Source organism: Salmo salar, chromosome 13 (assembly GCF_965601325.2).
Source record: "Salmo salar chromosome 13, fSalSal1, whole genome shotgun sequence".
In the NCBI taxonomy this organism is placed as follows: Eukaryota; Metazoa; Chordata; class Actinopteri; order Salmoniformes; family Salmonidae; genus Salmo; species Salmo salar.
In genome coordinates, this window is record NC_138303.1 from 84,503,008 (window position 1) to 84,524,937 (window position 21,930).

The following is a 21,930-nucleotide window of genomic DNA, read 5'->3' on the forward strand; positions in this document are numbered from 1 at the left end:
GACTTACCTTATTCAGTCCTCTTAAGGATCGGACCCTTTAAAAAAAAAATGTTTAGCTCAGGACCTGAAGCAAGTATATGCATATTCTTGATATTCTTGATATACTTGATATACTTGATACTATTTGAAAGGAAGTTTGTGGAAATGTGAAATTAATGTAGGAGAATATAACACGTTAGATCTAATAAAAGATAATACAAAAAAAAAACGTTTTTTATTTTTTTATTTCAAATACAAGAGAAAGGCCCTAATGTATTATTCCAGGGCAGGCACAATTTTTAGCCACTAGTTGGCAGCAGTGTATGTGCAAAGTTTTAGACTGGTCCAATGAACCATTGCATATATGTTCAAAATGTTGTATCAAGACTGCACAAATGTGCCTAATTGGTTTATTAAACCTATAACTTTCTATTGCTCAGGCCCTGAAGCAAGGATATGCATATTCTTGGTACCATTTGCTTAATACATTTTCAAGTTCATAATTGTGCACTCTCCTCAAACAATAGTACAGTAGTCTTTCACTGTAGTAGCTACTGTAAATTGAACAGTGCAGTTAGATCGGTGTGCTCCGCAGGTGTGACTACCTTGTGCGCTCGGAATACATTTCATTCAACCGCTTAAAACTCTCCCACTTGCTGGTCAACAGATTTTCTGTTCAATAGGGTTTTCAGTATATTAATCTTAAGCCATCCCTTTAAATACGTTGTACCTTTTATTTAGAATTTTGTCGATATACTCACTAGAATACAGTCTATTCGGAAAATTATTCAGACCCCCACCCTTTTTCCACATTTGGTTGTTACAGCCTTATTCTAAAATTGATTAAATCAAACATTTTCCTCATCAATCAACACACAATACACCATAATTGCGAAGGGAAACAAGGTTTTCAGACATTTTTGCAAATGTATTAAAAATAAAAACAGAAATACCTTATTTACATAAGTATTCAGACCCTTTGCTATGAGACTCGAAATTGAGCTCAGGTGCATCCTGTTTCCATTCATCATGCTTGAGATGTTTCTACAATTTGATTGGAGTCCACCTGTGGTAAATCAAATTGATTTGGAAAGGCACACACCTGTCTATATAAGGACCCACAGTTGACAGTGCATGTCAGAGCAAACATCAAGCCATGAGGTCAAAGAAATTGTTGATAGAGCTCCGAAACAGGATTGTGTCAAGACACAGATCTGGGGAAGGGTACCAAAACATTTCTGCAACATTGAAGGACCCTAAGAACACAGTGGCCTCCATCATTCTTAAATGGAAGAAGTTTGGAACCACTAAGACTCTACCTAGAGCTGGCCGCCCGGCCAAACTGAGCAATCGAGGGAGAAGGGCCTTGGTCAGGGAGGTGACCAAGAACCCGATGGTCACTCTGACAGAGCAACAGAAATCCTCTGTGGAGATGGGAGAACCTCCCAGAAGGACAACCATCTCTGCAGCACTCCACCAATCAGGACTTTATGGTAGAGTAGCCAGACAGAAGCACATGACAGCACACTTGGAGTTTTCCAAAAGACACCTAAAAGGACTCTCATGCCATAAGAAACAAGATTCTCTGGTCTGATGAAACCAATATTGAACTCTTTGGCCTGAATGCCAAGCATCATGTCTGGAGGAAACCTGGAACCATCCCTATGGTGAAGCATGGTGGTGGCAGCATCATACTGTGGGGATGTTTTTCAGCGGCAGGGACTGGGAGACTAGTCAGGATCGAGGCAAAGGTGAACGGAGCAAAGTATAGAGAGATCCTTGATGAAAACCTGCTCCAGAGTGCTCAGGACCTCAGACTGGGGCGAAGGTTCACCTTCCAAAAGGACAACGACCCTAAGAACACAGCCAAGACAACGCAGGAGTGGCTTTGGGACAAGTGTCTGAATGTCCTTTAGTGGCCCAGCCAGAGCCAGAACTTGAACCCGAACGAACATCTCTGGAGAGACCTGAAAATAGCTGTGCAGTTACACTCCCCATCAAACCTGACAGAGCTTGAGAGGATCTGCAGAGAAGAATGGGAGAAATTCCCCAAATCAGGTGTGCAAAGCTTGTAGCGTCATACCCAGGAAGACTCGAGGCTGTAATTGCTGCCAAAGGTGCTTCAACAGAGTACTGAGTAAAGGGTCTGAATAGTTACGTAAATGTGATGTTTCAGTTGTTGTTATTTTAAATTTGCAAACATTTCTAAAAAACAGTTTTTGCTTTGTCATTGTGGGTATTGTTTAATTGTTTAATACATTTTAGAATAAGGCTGTAACGTAACAAAATGTGGAAAAAGTCAAGGGGTCTGAATATTTTCCGAATGCACTGTATATCGAGAGAAAGGGTTCAGAATATTAGGCATAAATCAAATAAATGCATCTAAATATACTGTACCAGTCAAAAGTTTGGGCACACCTACTCATTCAAGGGTTTTTCTTTATTTTTACTACTTTTTATATGGTAGAATAATAGTGAAGACATCAAAACTATGACATAACACATATGGAATGATGTTGCAACTAAAAGAAATTTAAACAAATCAAAATATATTTTATATTTGAGATTCTTCAAAGTAACCACCCTTTGCCTTGGTGCTAGTTTTGCACACTCTTGGTATTCTCTCAACCAGCTTCATGAGGAATGCTTTTTCAACAGTCTTGAAGGAGTTCCCGCATATGTTTAACACTTGTTGGCTGCTTTTCCGTCACTCTGCCGTCCAACTCATCCCAAACCATCTCATTTCGGTTGAGGTCGGGTGAATGTGGAGGCCAGGTCATCTAATGCAGCACTCCATCACTCTCCTTGGTCAAATAGCGCTTACACAGCCTGGAGGTGTGCTGGGTCATTGTCCTGTTGAAAAACAAATTATAGTCCCACTAAGTGCAAACCAGATGGGATGGCTTATCGCTGCATAATGCTGTGGTAGCCATGCTGGTTAAGTGTGCCTTGAATTCTAAATAAATCACAGACAATGTCACCAACAAAGCACCCCCACACCATCACACCTCCTCCTCTATTTATTTATTTAACCTTTATTTAACTAGGCAAGTCAGTTAAGAACAAATTCTTATTTACAATGACGGCCTACCCCGTCCAAACTCTCCCTTAACCCGGATGCCGCTGGGCCAATTGTGCGCCGCCCTATGGGACTCCCGATCACGGCTGGTTGTCATACAGCCCGGGATCAATCTAGAGGCGAAAGAAACGCACACCTATTTAGACAAGGTGCTGGCTAGCGGAGTGGAACACTTAAAAAAAATTAAAGCAAGCCGCACACTCTAGGAGCTCAGATGCAAAAATGTAATGTCCAACGTTTTGACAGACAAGCTGTCTTCATCAGAGAATAATGACAAACACTGCGGCGTGACTCGTTTATATAGTGTCAAAAGACACACACAGGTATCTGTAATCATGGCCGGGTGTGGCCTGATATCATTGGTTAATTCTCATATATTAAAATAGCATACAAAAAAAACAGGCCGGGATCAAACCAGGGTCTGTAGTGACGCCTCTAGCGCCTCTAGTGAGATGCAGTGCCTTAGACCGCTGTGTCACTCGGGAAGCCCTCCATGCTTCAAGGTGGGAACCACATATATGGAGATCATCCGTTCACCTACTCTATGTCTCACAAAGACCAAAAGACAGATTTCCACCAGTCTAATGTCCATTGCTCGTGTTTCTTGGCCCAAGCAAGTCTCTTCTTTTTAATGGTGTCCTTTAGTGGTGTTTAGTAGGCCTGATTCACGCAGTCTCCTCTGAACAGTTGATGTTGAGATGTGTCTGTTACTTGAACTCTGTGAAACATTTATTTGGGCTGCAGTTTCTGAGGCTGCTAACTCTAATAAACGTATCCTTTGCAGCAGAGGTAACTCTGGGTCTTCCATTCCTGTGGCGGTCCTCATGAGAGCCAGTTTCATCATAGTGTTTTGTGGTTTTTGCGACTCACTTGAAGAAACTTTCAAAGTTCTTGACATTTTCTGTATTGACTGACATTTATGTCTTAAAGCAATGAAGGACTGTCATTTCTCTTTGCTTATTTGAGCTGTTCATGCCATAATATGGACTTAGTCTTTTACCAAATAGAGCTATATTCTGTTTACCACCCCTACCTTGTCACAACACAACTGATTGTCTCAAATGCATTAAAAAGGAAAGAAATTGCACAAATTAACTTTTAACAAGGCACACCTGTTAATTGAAATGCATTCCAGGTGACTATCTCATGAAGCTGGTTGAGAGAATGCCAAGAGTGTGCAAAACTGTCATCAAGGCAAACGGTGGCTACTTTGAAGACTCTCAAATATAAAATAGATTTTGATTTGTTTAACACTTTTTTGGTTACTACATGATTCCATATGTGTTATTTCATAGTTTTGATGTCTTCACTATTATTCTACAATGTAGAAAATATTTTGAAAAAGAAAAACCCTTGAATGAGTAGTTGTGTCCAAACTTTTGACTGGTACTGTATGCATATTCGTCTCCGTTTCAGCACCAATTAGTACATAAAAAATATTATTATTAGGTTTAGGAAAGTGTTCATGAATCATAAAAAAATGTTTTGTAGAGGCTTTACACATGAAAGAAAGAAAACAGTATTTTTATTAATTCTGAAAATTGCCACATTCAGTTCTTCAACCCATGGGATTGTTGGAAGATTATTGCAAATATATTTATAATGGGGGAGTAGTGTACAATAATAGGCTATACCCTCGTTTATTGCTTGGGAATTGATTATGGGTGGTTATTAGGCCTACAGACTGTCTGTTAGTGGCTAATACTGATAGTGGCTAATATTTAACATGATAGAAATAGTAAACAGAGAAAGTCTGGGTAGCCTATAATTAAGACATTCAAGAGTGCCCATCCCTGCAAGTTAAAAGGATGTACAATTTATATTCTGCATAATGGCACAACATTTCATAAACTTTACTGTGGGAAAGTTGATGTTTTGATATCTTTCATTTTGGTTTCACATTTGTCTCCAGCGATTATAAGGTAAAATAGATCTAAAACAAGTGTCATTTATATTTACAATTCCCTCATCCAAACAGAGTATTCTGTTACCTTACTCTTATCAATAGCTCTTGTCAAATTGTAAATTACAGTGCATGGAGAATGGTATTTTGTTCTATCTGAAAAAAAATTGTAAATGGTTTTCCCACTTGGAACCAGTAGGTTCGTTCGACCTTATTCATGGTTTCCTCGCACATAAAGGTGCTGGAATTATTAGGGAATTAAGTAAAGGTCAGAAAACTGCATATCTATAGACACACTTCCACCACACCTTCATTTATTGGATCTCTACCCCAAACGAATAGTGGTTGAATAGCACCCCAAACTCATGCTTAAATTCAAGGTCAGAATACGCATGTAGAGAAAATTACACAAAAAAGGAATTACGTTCCATATACTGTACATGCGCTTGACTGGGGCCGGAATTCCCCCATTGATTAGCAGTGTCAAACTGCAAAAAAAGAATAACTAAGAAATTTGGCAGAAAAAAAATATGGTAGAGGCCATTTTTTGTCTTCTACAAAGTGCTGGTTCTGGCAGGAACCATGTAAACCTGCATGCTTACATGTGTTTTGGATTATGCTATGTGCACCAACATTGCAGACTGCTGCCATAACTCAACCTGAACCTAGAAATCCCCATTAGTGGTTACACTGATCAGGTGGTGAGATTGGAGTCATGGACTACAGTTAGTGTGACACTGACATTGCATGCCAATGCGGCATTCCTAACTGAGTGGGAAGTGGGAATTTAACACATACGACTGGGAATTCCACTTGAACGGCCCTCCAACTGGGGAAACTCATCTATCATTCTGAGCTCCCACTTCTCCCACGATCTGACCTCTGACGTCACCTACTAAGAAAATGACCTTGATAACAGCATTTTTGGCAGTTAAATGCAACAACAAAACATTATTTATAAAAAGCAATCTATTACTATGGTTTTGAAACACTATGATTTGTTTACAAGCATGATAGCTGTACTTTGAGTTTATGGTTTACACAGTTTGTTGGCTATCAGCAATAAGTGTTTCTATTCGAGTTCAAAGCATGTGAATGCAACTGGTATTTACGACTTCACAACTGGTAAATTCTCACCTTCCACTTGGTTACGAAAGTAGCATGAAACAAATCTAATGGGCTTTGATTGGTTTAGATGTCCCTCCTTGTTCCCTCCCCTGTTCTTCAGCTCCGTCCGATTGCCTAACAACGGTTCCATTGGATTGGCATTGTACCGGCTGTGTGACATGGCGAAGGGGATTCCACTTCCTGGAATGGATAAGTCTAGCTTCCTTTGCCATTACACCAAACCAATTACTTTGAGATCTTGATTGCGTGCTACCTTGAGTTCATTCTCACAATTTCACACAGGCCACTGAGTCTGCTATTTGTTTCATTCATTGTTTATTTACTCAATTGTTCATATGATGTCTGAGTGCTATCTACAGGTGGTTAAAGGTGCTCCTTACATAATGGCAGAGGATGAAAATGGGGGCTTAAGGAAAGAGAGCAGCTTGTATTTAAAGTGGACAAAGACTGTCCTGGCAATGTACAGGTATGGGCTTTAGTGCTGTTTAAGTGGTATTTAGTATGAGAGGATGTTTTGTGAGAACCTTCTCACCTTCAATTTACAGACATCAATGGTGGTCTGAAATGGTCAATCTTAGAGAGCTGAAAATGTTTCATCTGAGAACAGATGATTGACAACTTTTAAAGATATGAAAATAACTGAACTATTTTTTCCTTGGACAGTTCACAATGCGTGGACAATGCTTAGCATAATTTCATTACCTACTGTGGCACACCACAACGAGAGAACAACACTCGTTGTGCATCTAACCACAAGATAACCAGAGAAAGGCAAATCTAACCACACCGATGACTTTACTCAGGACCATAAGATGACATTATATTCAGAGGGCAAAGTGCAAAGTGGTGACAGTGATAAAGATACCACGGCTGAATATACCTTGGGGTGAGTTACAAGTCTGTCTTTGGCCTTTTGACCCAAGCCAGCCCATAGATTCAGATGCCGCAATGTGCATGGTAGGTATATGGATGCCTGGAAATGGCCTGCTATACAGATAGAGGGGGGAATGGCACAGTTTATTGGGCTGTGACTGGCTGCTTCTTAGGAGAAATCTCTCACACATGCAAACACACGCACACATACACTCCCATATTGGGAGAATGCTGTCATACAGCTTTCTGGTCATACGATCACAAGTGTGTTCTCTATGTCGCGACTGATAGAGTCCAGTTAAAGTAATCAGATTAGTCAGATGGGGTCCTGCTAAACTGAGCCGCTACCTGCAAGCCTCTTAGCAGCATGTGGGACAGGCTGACTGCACTGACACTGCAAGGTCACACTTAGGGATAAAGCCTCAAAAAGCTAGCAAAGCCCATACACTGGCCCTTTAACTGTAGCAACCACAGAGAGAGCACCGAGGAGGTGCAACGAGAGAACATGCTCTTTTGACCCGTGGTCAAAGTGTAATTTGGTCTTAATACAGCCCAGTAATAGCGCTGTAAAGTCAGATCATCTAGGGCAAACACACATCCATCCACATCACATGTAAAATGTACAATTGTAACAAATATTGCAAAGTGACGTTGAAACATCTACCTGCCAAAGAGAGGGCCCTTGGAATATATCACATATAACAATGCCTTTTGGTTTATTGTCATGGACAGTTGTTTGAGGTATGTAATTCCATTGTTTCAATGTCACACATTGTTACAATAGAAACACTTAAATATTCAATTCTGGAGGCAACTCTCTAAAATCAGAATAGAGTAGAAGGCTGATGACTGGTAGTAAGTGGTACACAATCCTTGAAAGGCGCACTATACTATTGGAGCATCTGTCTTGGACTGAATTCTCTCTTCTTCTTTCCTTCTCCCTAAGCTTTAAGTCAAAGTGGCCACCGGCAGACCTGTAGGAGGAGGGAACATGAAAGCAGCTTAGGTACACAGCAGACAGCAGCCCCCCCCCCCCCCCCCCCCCCCCCACCACCTCACCTCCTATTGATCGGGTGACTACATCAAAGATCTTAGTGAAGTAATAGGAGCTATTCTGGCTCCAGCATTAATCTGTAGGCTATATGGAGTTACTCGACTATGAATAAGCAGGCTAAAAATAGATGTGCATGTGTGAATGATATACTGACATGCAATGTTGGAGTAGAACTACAGGGTAATTGTTTAACTGTTAAAGGGTCACTATGAGGGTCTAAGGACCTACATTTATGTATAAGGCATCATTGTGACACATTTGGCATCTAAAGACGCAGGTAGCTTAGCGGTTAATAGTGTTGGGTCAGTAACCGAAAGGTTACTGGTTCGAATCCCCAATCTGACTAGGGGAAAATACTATTAATGTGCCCTTGAGCAAGGCACTTAACCCTAATTGCTCCTGTAAGTTGCTCTGGATAAGTGTCTGCTAAATTACTAAAATGTTTAAGAGTAGGCTGCTGAAACCAAGTGGGGTAGCCAGCTTTCTCTGGTCTCTCTCCACAAATAAAGGCCTTATGAAACAAACTTAGATCTCATTGGAAAACACCTGATTATTAATCACAGTGACCTCTTTACACCTGCAGATTACCTCCTGCTGCCAGACACACTACTGTGAACACACAGACACCTAACCCCTTCATACACACTATTATCACACCTTGCCACTGGGAATATCTCTCTCACGCACACAAGAACAAAGACTTCTAGTAGTGCACTTACTGAAATAACAAGTGATGGGGTAAGTAGCATAGTAAAGCAATAAGGGGGTGTGGTATATGGCCAATATACCATGGCTAAGGGCCGTTATGCACGACGCAACGTGGAGTATATGGCCATATATCATGAACCCCTGCGGTGCCTTATTGCTATTATAAACTTGTTACCAATGTAATTAGAGCAGTAAAAATAACTGTTTTGTCATACCCGTGGTATACGTTCTGATATACCACGGCTGTCACCCAATCATTATTCAGGGCTCGAACCACCCAGTTTATAAAGTGGTTTGAACACCTTTCAGAAAAATCTGCATGGAAATGTATGAAATCCAAAAGCATTATCCAGTTATCTAGTACTGCATATAGTAAAAAAAATATTTTTTTAAATTTCACCCTAAGAAGTAGGCCTACTACTATTTTCCAGCAGTAGTAACCCTGCTCTGTGTTCTATAAAGCCTTGAATTTACTCCAGATTAAATGTAGATGGCTTTAAATCCTTAAGCAGAAAATAATCCTGTGCTAAAAATAGTGGTGACGTCCCTATAGTTCAGACATATAGGCTATTTAAAGTGCCACCGCCAGGTGCCAGTTATGTATGATTATGTTATAACATGACAGTATATAGTGTCAGAGGCCAAAATAATTATTGTTAGAACACTAGTCTGGAATGGAAGTTCCACCATCTATGGATGGGAGAATTGGCCACCTGATTATAAACTCTCTGTGACATGATATGATTACTGAACCCATTTGTCACATGCAGAGGTTGCTCTCTATTTTTAGCACATAATCAAGATGGCGTCGACAGAGATGGTCGCCTCGCTTCGAGTCCTTAGAAAACTATGCAGTATTTAGTTTTTGATGTATTATTTCTTACATTGTTACCCGAGGAAATCTTAAGTCTTATTACATACAGCCGTGAAGAACTATTCGATATAACTTACCAACATTATGACCAGGAATACGACTTTCCCGAAGCAGATCCTCTGTCTGGACCACCACCCAGGACAATGGATCTAATTCCAGAAGCCGACCGAAAACAACGGTGCTGCAGAAGGGGCAGACGGAGCGGCCTCCTGGTCAGGCTCCGTATACGCGCACATCGCCCACCGCTCCCAAATACAAATATACTACTCGCCAATGTCCAGTCTCTTGACAACAAGGTAGATGAAATTCGAGCAAGGGTTGCCTTCCAGAGAGACATCAGAAATTGTAACATTCTCTGTTTCACGGAAACATGGCTCTCTCGGGATATGTTGTCGGAATCGGTTTAGCCACCAAGCTTCTTCATGCATCGCGCCGACAGAGATAAACACCTCCCTGGGAAGAGGAAGGGCGAGGGTGTATGCTTCATGATTAACGACTCATGGTGTAATCATAACAACATACAGGAACTTAAGTCCTTCTGCTCACCTGACCTAGAATTCCTTACAATCAAATGCCGGCCATATTACCTCGTCATATTATTGTTGTCAGTTATTGTCACAGCTGTGTACATTACCCCTCAAGCAGACACCAAGACGGCCCTCAAGGAACTTCACTGGACTCTATGTAAACTGGAAACCATATATCCTGAGGCTGCATTTATTGTAGCTGGGGATTTTCACAAAGAAAATTTGAGAACAAAGCTACCTAAATTCTATCAGCATATTGATTACACTACGCGCGGGGGTAATACACTCAATCACTGCTACTCTAACTTCCGCGATGCATACAAAGTCCCCCCCCCCCCCCTCCTTTCGGCAAATCCGACCACGATGCCATCTTTCTCCTACTGTCTTATAGGCAGAAACTCAAACAGGATGTACCAGTGACTAGAACCATTCAACGCTGGTCTGAGATTGTTTTGATCATGCGAACTGGGATATGTTCCGGTCAGCCTCAGAGAACAACATCGATCTATACACTGACTAGGTGAGTGAGGTTATAAAGAAGCGCGTTGGAGATGTTGTTCCCACTGTGACTTAAAACCTACCCTAACCAGAAACCATGGATGGATGGCGGCACTCACGCAAAACTGAAAGCGCGAACCACCACATTTAACCTTGGAAAGAGGTCTGGGAATATGGCTGAATATAAACAGTGTAGTTATTACCTCCGCAAGGCAATCAAACAAGTGAAATGCCAGTACAGGGACAAAGTGGAGTCGCAATTCAACGGCTCAGACACGAGATGTATGTGGAAGGGTCTACAGGAAATCACGAACTACAAAAAGAAAACCAGCCATGTCACGGACACCAACGTCACGCTTCCAGACAAATTAAACACCTTCTTTCCCTGCTTTGAGGATAATACAGTGCCACAGTCTCGGCCCACGAACAATGACTTTTACAGATGCACAATTGAGAGCATCCTGTCAGGCTGTATCACAGCCTGGTATGGCAACTTCACAGCCCTTAACCGCAAGGCTCTCCAGAGGGTGGTGCTGTCTGCACAACGCATCACCGGGGGCAAACTACCTGCCCTCCATGACACCTACTGCACCTGATGTCACAGGAAGGCCAAAAAGATAATCAAGGACAACAACCACCCGAGCCACTGCCTGTTCACACCGCTACCACCCAGTATAAGGGCAGTATAAGGGCACAAGGCGAGACCCAAATGCAAACACAGGAGGCAGCTGGTTGAGCTCCGATATTTATTATGACAAAAGGGGTAGGCAAAAGGCAGGTCGGGTACAGGCGAAACCAGGTAACCATAAACCAGGTCAGATTCAAAACGGTACAAGATGATAGGCAGGCTCGAGGTCAGGGGCAGGCAGAGTGGTCAGGACAGGCAAGGTTCAAAACCAGGAGGGCGAGAAAAGAGAGACTTGGAAAGCAGGAGCTGAGAAACAAAAACGCTGGTTGACTTGACAAACAAGACAAACTGGCAAAGAGAGACAGGAAACACAGGGATAAATACACAGGGGGAAAATAAGCGACACCTGGAGGGGGTGGAGACAAGCACAAGGACAGGTGAAACAGATCAGGGCGTGACATCCAGGAGGCGAGGTCAGTACAGGTGCATCAAAGCTGGAATGGAGAGACTGAAAAACAGCTTCAATCTTATGGCCATCAGACTGCTAAACAGCAATCACCAACTCAGACAGGCTGCTGCCTAAATTGAGACCCAATCACTGGCCACTTTAATAAATGGATCACAACTCACTTTAAACAATGCCACTTTAATAAAAAATATACCTTTATTTAACTAGGCAAGTCAGTTAAGAACAAATTCTTATTTTCAATGACAGTGGGTTAACTGCCTTGTTCAGGGGCAGAACAACAGATTTGTACGTTGTCAGCTCAGTGATTTGAACTTGCAACCTTTCGGTTACTAGCCCAACACTCTTACCACTAGGCTACCCTGCCACCCTGATGTTCACATAGCTTACATTACTCATATCATATGTATATACTGTACTTTATACCATCTATTACACCTTGCCTATGCCGCTCGGCCACCGCTCAACCATATATTTATATGTACATATATTTAGATTTGTGTGTATTAGGTAGTTGTTGGGAAACTGTTAGATTACTTGTTAGATATTACTGCACTATCAAAACTAGAAGCACAAGCATTTCACTACACTCGCATTAACATCTGCTAACCATGTGTATGTGACCAATACAATTTGATTTGATTTGATGCACCGAATACAACAGGTGTAGACCTGACCATGAAATGCTTACTTACAAGCCCTTAACCGACAATGCAGTTCAAGAAATATAGTTAAGAAAATATTTACTAAATAAACAAAAGTGCAAAAATTACATCAAAAAGTAACACAAGAAAATTACATAACAATAATGAGGCTATATACAGGGGGTACCGGTACCGAGTCGATGAGTGTTAGTCTAGGTAAATTGTACATGTAGGTAGGGGTAAAGTGACTATGCATAGATAATAAACAGCGAGTAGCAGCAGTGTAAAAACAAAAGGGGCCTGGGTGTTGGGGGGAGCAATGTAAATAGTCCAGGTGGCTATTTGATTAATTGTTCAGCAGTATTATGGCTTGGGGGTAGAAGCTGTTAAGGAGCCTTTTGGACCTAGACTTGGCGCTCCGGTACCGCTTGCCATGCAGTAGCAGAGAGAAGAGTCTATGACTTGGGTGACTGGAGTCTTGACCATTTCTTGGACCTTCCTCTGACACCATCTAGAATATACACTACTGTTCAAAAGTTTGGGGTGACTTAGAAATGTTCTTGTTTTAAATCAAATCTAAAAAAATTGTCTGTTAAAATAACATCAAATTGATCAGAAATACAGTGCTGACATTGTTAATGTTGTAAATGGTGTTGGTGTTGAATGCTGAGCTGTGGTCAATGAACATCATTCTCACATAGGTGTTCCTTTTGTCCAGGTGGGAAAGGGCAGTGTGAAGTGCGATTGAGATGGAGAAATAAGTAAAACCACAAGTCCAAATCCCAATCTCCATCCATGGCGAATTTAGGAAAGGGCCGATTTTAGCTAGCTAACAACACAACATTTTAGCTAGGACAACAACACAATAAGATGCAACAATTCAAGTTGTTTCTGTCAATGACATATTTCTCTTGATGCGATGTGATAGGAGTAAAGTCAAATCCAAACTGGCTTCCCTTGAGACTTTTTTCACAGCTGAGCTCACTCAGTTTAGCTTAACACTGATTGGCTATTCTTTCCCTTGCATTCAATGCTTTGGGCGGCAACAATGTCATACTCTTTATGACCAGATAGAATCAGATAGATGGCCATCACAGGGGCACTGTTTCGCTCACTCTGATGCTTTCTCAGGTGAGATACTGTGCATTCAGCCTTTTGCGAATTGAAAATAAAATTATGAAAACACAGAGAAACTAAATATAAAATTATATGTTTATTTCTTTGAACATGTTTTGGGGAAGCCTGGCTTCCCTTGGCATCCATGAATATATGCCACTGGTGTCAAAACCCAAATGATAACTTCTGGCTTTATATATCTTTTACTTGAGTATTAGACAGATTGCATTTAACAATACAGAAGCAATGCAGCATAGCAATATGATGTCTTTGTACCATAGAACTAATGTAATAATTCCATTAGTAAATACAATCAAGATGATTTCCTTTTGCAAGTGGTAATGAATGAGGCCGTAAATTAATGTTCTACAGACCGTTGCATAGCCCCTACAGTTCCAACTCTCTGAGAGACTGACTGTTATCCACCACAGTGCATGGTAAAGGATACTCAAAATCATCATCATCATCATCATCATCATCATCATCATCATCATCATCATCCACTTCATAATCATAGCACTCCTTCTTCAAGCAGCGGAAGCAGAACTCCTTTTCGCAGTGTGGACAGATGATATTGGGGCATCCCTCTCCAGTGTGAGTGAGGATGGCCTTACAGTGAGGACAGGCCCTGAAGAAGGGGCATCCCTGGGCTGAACTGCTTGGATCAACTATGACCTCTGGGGAGAGGAGGGCAGCCCTGAGGGCACAGCCTGGTAGAGAGCAGGAGAAAAGGACCCCTTGGCCCTCCAGGGTTCCTCCTGACTGGTGCCACTCCCTCCCACAGGCCCAGCAGAACTGGTAGACACGGCGCAGGGCCTCGGAGCAGCGCTGACACACAGCACACTGACCTTTGACCTTTCTGGCCCCAGCCTGGTGGCATCTGGGGCACTTCAGTGGGGTTGGAGGAACGGACTGGTAAGGAGTGGGGAGGGGAAAGAGAGAGACATATGTCATAAACCATTAGTTGTGAGATTAAGATAAACAACCTATTGATTAAATTGTCTGTAAATAGTGTGGGTCAATAAACATGTCACATTTTGACGTGTGCCCATAACACATACTCATTGAAATGCTCAACCTTACACTGTGGACAAGAATACATCTTAATAACTTAATGCTGTCCTATAGTGGCTCTGGACAGCCCGACTTGCTTGGCACCATAAATAATGAGTACAAGGCGCTGAAGCCATACTTTGTCTCTGTGGAAGTGTTACACAGCTTACCTGTGAGAGCAGGAGTGAGGCACTCATTATCAACTGTCCTCAGAGGCTAGGGAAATAGAACATTACAGTAAAGAGGGTCAAGTGAAATTAGGTAGATGTATTCTAAGTAAAGGGCTCTTCTATTCTATAAAACTTCCAGGAACATGCCTTTTTATTGATTGCTATATTAACCACGTTTAAAGAGATTCCTTGTGAAGATGCAGTACTTACTGTTATTTCAAAACACATATCTCATGAATCAAAGAACACAGTTCAAAGATTGATTATGAACTACTTGATTTACTTGGATGTACACTCCCTATTAGACATTGATCTATCAATCTGCAAACATACCAATGATATACAATAATTTTGTATTACCTTTAAATCATAAGTTAGTCCCAACAGAAAAAACGTCAGCTCGTCTTCCTTTCTCTACTCGATCCACTGTGAAAGGACGATATATGCTTTTGCATTTCATTTCACAGAGCGGGGGTAATTCCAGGACTTGAACTAAAAGTTACTTGACATGGCCATTGCATTTTCACTTTCACTTAGAACTAACTGGGTCTAACTCAGAGTGATCTTGCATTTTTTTTCACTACTACACCACCATACTTTCTGAACCCTGTAATAAATACATGACACCCTGCACATTTATAAACTCTGGTAATTACAGTACATACAGTATACATTTATTTCCTGTTGCTGTGAACATGAATTGTTAAAGTGCCATTTGCTCTTTCCATTAACTTTTAAAAGTGTAGTTGCACAGGAGATAGAAAGAACTGCAGGTTTTCAGTGAATTTATGTAAATCATGGGGTTTATTTTAATTTCCTGAGGTGCAGGAACACTCTCAGTGACAACAGAGTGATCAAATTAAGATATGACACCTGTAAAACTGTTGAGGTGCCAGTAGCCTTGCTATCAGTCTCTCTGTTGGCTGCTTCTTGGCTGAGGTGCCAGTAAAAGCAATGCTGCTGGCTCCCTCTAGTGTTGTGTAGCGTCTACAGTCTGACTTTTAGCAAATCAAATTTTATTTGTCACATGCGTTGAATTCAACTGGTGTAGATTTTAATAAAATTAAATACACAAGAATGGAGCTTTATACAGGGAGTACCAGTACCAGATCACTGTGGAGCTATGTACAGGGAGTACCAGTACCAGATCACTGTGAAGCTATGTACAGGGAGTACCAGTACCAGATCAATATGCAGAGGTACAAGGTATTTGTGGTAGATTTTAAATGATACAATTTCATTTGAGGATATTTTCATCTATAATCGGGTGAACCGCTTAGAAATTACAGCACTTTTTGTACATAGTCCCCATTTTAAGGGAGCAAAAGTATTGAGACAATTTAATTTGTAGTGTATAAAAGTTGTCAAAAGTTTAGTATTTGGTCCCATATTCCTAGTACGAAATGATTACATCAAGCTTGTGACTCTACAGACTTGTTGGATGCATTTTCTGTTTGTTTTGAATGAATGAATCGTGAATAATGATGAGTGAGAAAGTTAGGCATAAATGTCATAGCCCCCCAAAAATGCTAAACTCCCCTGTTGTTGTAATGGTGAGAGGTTAGCATATCTTGGGGGTATGATATAAAATGCTAAACTCCCCTGTTGTTGTAATGGTGAGAGGTTAGCATATCTTGGGGGTATGATATTTGTATGTCTGTAACATTCTCACTCATCATTATTCACAATTCATTACGGATTATCCCTAATCATGATAGCATCCACAGTAATGTAAAAATGTTTAGAAACATATTCTATTGTTATTTACACTAAAACTGAATCCAAAATTAGCAGAACATTATTTAACATTAGGCACAAAATAATCTGAAACACAACCTAAAACAAACAGCAAATGCAGTCACAAGCTTGATATAATCATTGCATGCTAGGAGTATGGGACCTACTAAACCTTTGACAACTTTAATACACATCAGTCAAGTTGTCAAATCAAATCAAATTGTATTGGTCACATACACATATTTAGCAGATGTTATTGCAGGTGTAGCAAAATGCTTGTGTTCCTAGCTCCAATAGTGCAGTAGTATCTAAAACAATTCATAACAATACACACAGATCTAAAAGTAAAGAATATTAGATCGAGCAATGTCGGAGTGGGATTGACAAAAAATCTGTAGAATATAATACAGTATATACATATGAGATGAGTAAAGCAGTATGTAAACATTATTTAAGTGACTAGTGTTACATTATTAAAGTGGCCAGTGATTCCAAATCTATGTACATAGGGCAGCAGCCTGGAAGGTGCAGGGTTGCATAACTGGTTGGCTGCTGGCTCCCTCTGCTGGCTCCCTGATAGTGATGGCTATTTAACAGTCTGATGGCCTTGAGATAGAAGTTGTTTTTCAGTCTCTCGGTCCCAGTACTTTTGGTCCCCTAAAATGAGGGGACTATGTATAAAAAGTGTTGTAATTTCTAAACGGTTCAGCCGATATGGACGAAAACACCCTCAATCGTGATCACTTGATTTTTGTAAAGTTCATGCATGTATGTGCAAGTTGGACAATTCTGATCCCCATAGTGCAACACACTTTGAAAGGCGGTAACCAACAATGTTCACTGAAAAGTGATCTGCTCGAACACGCCCATTATGTACAAATTAATGTGATGTTTAAGTCTCTCGCTCTCTCTCCAATTTATTGTACACACATATTTTCAGTTTGTGAGTGTCTCCATAGACGAAACCTCCCTCATCGTCACTCAACGCCTAGGTTTACCTCCATTGTACTCACATCCTACCATACCCTTGTCTGTACATTATGCCCTGAATCTATTCTACCATGCCCAGAAACCTGCTCCTTATATTCTCTGTTCCCAACGCACTAGACGACCTTTTCTTATAGCCCTTAGCCGTACCCTTATCCTACTCCTCCTCTGCTCCTCTGGTGATGTAGAGGTTAACCCAGGCCCTGTAGCCCCCAGTACCACACCTATTCCCCAGGCGCTCTCATTTGTTGACTTTTGTAACCGTAAAAGCCATGGTTTCATGCATGTTAACATCAGAAGCCTCACTCCGCCAACCCGGATGTCCTAGCCTTGTCTGAATCCTGGCTTAGGAAGGCCACCAAAAATTCAGAAATGTCCATTCCCAACTACAACATTTTCTGTCAAGATAGAACTGCAGAAGGGGGCGGAGTTGCAATCTACTGCAGATATAGTCTGTAGAGTTGTGTCATGCTATCCAGGTCTGTACCCAAACAATTCGAGCTTCTACTTTTAAAAATCCACCTTTCCAGAATTAAGTCTCTCACTGTTGCCACTTGTTATATACCCCAATCAGCCCCCAGCTGTGCCCTGGACACCATATGTGAATTGATTGCCCCCCATTTATCTTCAGAGCAAGTACTGTTAGATGACCTAAACGGGGATATGCTTAACACCCCGGCCATCCTACAATCTAAGCTAGATGCCCTCAATCTCACACAAATTATCAAGGAACCTACCAGGTACAACCCTAAATCCGTAAACACGGGCACCCTCATAGATATCATCCTGACCAACTTGCCCTCTAAATACAACTCTGCTGTCTTCAACCAGGATCTCAGCAATCACTGCCTCATTGCCTGCGTCCGTAATGGGTCTGCGGTCAAACAACCACCCCTCATCACTGTCAAACGCTCCCTAAAACACTTCAGCAAGCAGGCCTTTCTAATCGACCTGGCCCGGGTATCCTGGAAGGATATTGATGTCATCCCGTCAGTAGAGGATGGCTGGTTATTCTTTCAAAGGGCTTTCCTCACCATCTTAAATGAGCATGCCCCATTCAAAAAATGTAGCACTAAGAACAGATATAGCCCTTGGTTCACCTCAGACTTTACTGCCCTTGACCAGCACAAAAATATCCTGTGGTGTACTGCATCAGCATCGAATAGCCCCCACGATATGCAACTTTTCAGAGAAGTTAGGAACAAATATACACAGTCAGTTAGGAAAGCTAAGGCTAGATTTTTCAGAACATAAATTTACATCCTGTAGCACAAATTCCAAAAGGTTTTGGGACAATTTAAAGTCCATGGAGAACAAGAGCACCTCCTCCCAGCTGCCCACTGCACTGCGGCTAGGAAACACTGTCACCACTGACAAATCTACGATAATCGAGAATTTCAAAAAGCATTTTTCTATGGCTGGCCATGCTTTCCACCTGGCTACCCCTACCTTGGCCAACAGCTCTGCACCCCCCGCAGCAACTTGCCCAAGCCCCCCCCCTCTCCCCACCCCGCTTCTCCTTCACCCAAATCCAGATAGCTGATGTTCTGAAAGACCTGCAAAATCTGGACCCCTACAAATCAGCCGGGCTAGACAATCTGGACCCTCTCTTTCTAAAATTATCCACCACAATTGTTGCAACCTCTATTACTAGCCTGTTTAACCTCTCCTTTGTATCGTCTGAGATCCCTAAAGATTGGAAAGCTGCCGCGGTCATCCTCCTCTTCAAAGGATGAGACACTCTAGACCCAAACTGTTACAGACCTATATCCATCCTGCCCTGCCATTCTAAGGTCTTTGAAAGCCAAGTCAACAAACAGATCCCCGACCATTTTGAATCCCACCGTACCTTCTCCGTTATGCAACCTGCTTCCGAGCTGGTCACAGGTGCACCTCAGCCACGCTCAAGGTCCTAAACGATTTCATAACCGCCATCGATAAAAGACAATACTGTGTAGCTGTCTTCATCGACCTGGCCAAGGCTTTCGACTCTGTCAATCACCACATTCTTATCAGCAGACTCAATAGCCTTGGTTTCTCAAATGACTGCCTCGCCTGGTTCACCAACTACTTCTCAGATAGAGTTCAGTGTGTCAAATCGGAGGGCCTATGTTCCGGTCCTCTGGCAGTCTCTATTTGGGTGCAACAGGGTTCAATTCTCAGGCCGACTCTTTTCTCTGTATATATCAATGATGTCACTCTTGCTGCTGGTGATTCTCTGATCCACCTCTACGCAGACGACACCATTCTGTATACATCTGGCCCTTCTTTGGACACTGTGTTAGCAAACCTCCAGACGAGCTTCAATGCCATAGAACACTCACACCGTGGCCTCCAACTGCTCTTAAATGCTAGTGAAACTAAATGCATGCTCTTCAACCAATCGCTGCCCGCACTCGTCCGCCCGACTAGCATCACTACTCTGGACGGTTCTGACTTAGAATATGTGGACAACTACAAATACCTAGGTGTCTGGTTAGACTGGAAACTCTCCTTCGAGACTCACATTAAGCATCTCCAATCCAAAATTAAATCTAGAATCGGCTTCCTATTTCACAACAAAGCCTCCTTCACTCATGCTGCCAAACATACCCTCGTAAATCTGACTATCCTACTGATCCTTGACTTCGGCGATGTCATTTACAAAATAGCCTTCAACACTCTACTCAGCAAATTGCATGTAGTCTATCACAGTGCCATCCGTTTTGTCACCAAAGCCCCATATACTACCCACCACTGCGACCTGTATGTTCTCGTTGGCTGGCCCTTGCTTCATATTCGTCACAAAACCCACTGGCTCCAGGTCATCTATAAGTCTTTGCTAGGTAAAGCCCCGCCTTATCTCCGCTCACAATAGCAACACCCACCTGTAACACGCGCTCCAGCAGGTATATTTCACTGGTCATCCCCAAAGCCAACTCCTGCTTTGGCTGCCTTTCCTTCCAGTTCTCTGCTGCCAATGACTGGAACGAATTGCAAAAATCCCTGAAGCTGGAGACTTATATCTCCTTCACTAACTTTAAGCATCAGCTGTCAGAGCAGCTTACAGATCAATGCACCTGGACACAGCCCATCTGTAAATATCCCACCAAACTGCCTCATCCCCATATTGTTATTTATTTATGCTCTTTTGCACCCCAGTATCTCTACTTGCACATCATCATCTGCACATCTATCACGCCAGTGTTAATACTAAATTGTAATTATTTTGCCACTATGGCCTATTTATTGCCTTACCTGCCTAATCTTACTACATTTGCACACTGTATATAGATTTTTCTATTGAATTGTTGACTGTACGTTTGTTTATCCCATGTGTAACTCTGTGTTGTTGTTTTTGTTGGACTGTTTTGCTTTATCTTGTTCTCAACTGGCCTACCTGGTTAAATAAAGGTGAAAAAAATAAATATATATATATATATATATATATATATATATATATATATATATATATATATATATTGAACAACTGTTAAAAACAATGGCAACACTGCCATTGCACTGTGCCTTGCTGCCCCCATTAACATCGACGGGGCTGTAGTGGAGCGGGTCGAGAGTTTCAAGTTCCTTGGTGTCCACATCACCAACACACTATCATAGTCCAAACACACAAAGACAATTTTGAAGAGGTAACGACCGGTTGCATCACCGCCTGGTATGGCAACTGCTCAGCATTCGACCGTAAGGCACTACAGAGGGTAGTGCGTAAGGCCCAGTACATCACTGGGGCCAAGCTTCCTGCCACCCAGGACCTTTATAATATGCGGTGTCATAGGAAAGCCCAGACTCCAGTCACCCAAGTCATAGACTTTTCTCTGCTACTGCACGGGAAGCGGTATCGGAGCACCAAGTCTAGGAACAATTAATAAAATGGCCACCAAACTATTTACATTGACACCCTACCTCCATTTGTTTTGTTCACTGCTGCTACTGCTGTTTATTATCATTGCGTAGTCACTTCAGCCCTACCTACATGTACAAATTACCTCAACTGACATGTACCCCTGCACACTGACTCGGTACTGGTATAGCCTCGTTATTGTTATTTTGTGTTACTTTTTATAATTTTTTACTTTACTTTATTTGGTAAATATTGTCTTAACTCTTCTTGAACTGCACTGTTGGTTAAGGGCTTGTAAGTAAGCATTTCACGGTAAGGCCTACACTTGTATGTGACAAATAAAGTTTGATTTGTTGGCTCCGCCATTCCCTGGTTGCTAAAATTCTAATAGTGGCCTAATTTCAATTTATGTGACAAAACAAGCAATGTATAGACAATCATTGTAAGGGAAAGGGGTCTACCTAGTCAGTTGTACCTTGAACTGAAATGTGTCTTCCGCATTTAACCCAACCCCTTTGAATCAGAGAGATGCCTTAATTGACACAAAAACATATTTTACCAGGCAAGTCAGTTAAGAACCAATTCTTATTTTCAACAAAAGAATAGGAACAGTGGGTTAACTGCCTTGCTCAAGGGAAGAACTACAGCTTTTTACTTTGTCAGCT

At 41.7% G+C, this 21,930-nt stretch overlaps 1 protein-coding gene across 1 annotated transcript; it reads right to left on the reverse strand.

Moving 5' to 3' along the window:
• Positions 1–13,557: 13,557 nt before the first annotated feature.
• On the reverse strand, positions 13,558–15,315 carry si:ch211-284e13.9 (uncharacterized). Its single transcript, XM_014138062.3, has 3 exons — positions 15,061–15,315; positions 14,701–14,746; positions 13,558–14,389 (listed from the first exon to the last, which is right to left on the reverse strand). Exons 2-3 carry the CDS (start codon positions 14,725–14,727, stop codon positions 13,865–13,867), a joined length of 552 nt encoding a protein of 183 aa, XP_013993537.3. The 5' UTR covers positions 14,728–14,746; positions 15,061–15,315; the 3' UTR covers positions 13,558–13,864.
• Positions 15,316–21,930: the final 6,615 nt, after the last annotated feature.

Excerpts from the sequence above, each read along its gene's own strand:
- si:ch211-284e13.9 (XM_014138062.3), bottom strand. The coding sequence starts at position 14,727 with ATGAGTGCCTCACTCCTGCTCTCACAG. Across the intron at positions 14,390-14,700 it reads CCTCACTCCTGCTCTCACAG|TCCGTTCCTCCAACCCCACT; the intron begins GTAAGCTGTGTA and ends ACTCCTTACCAG.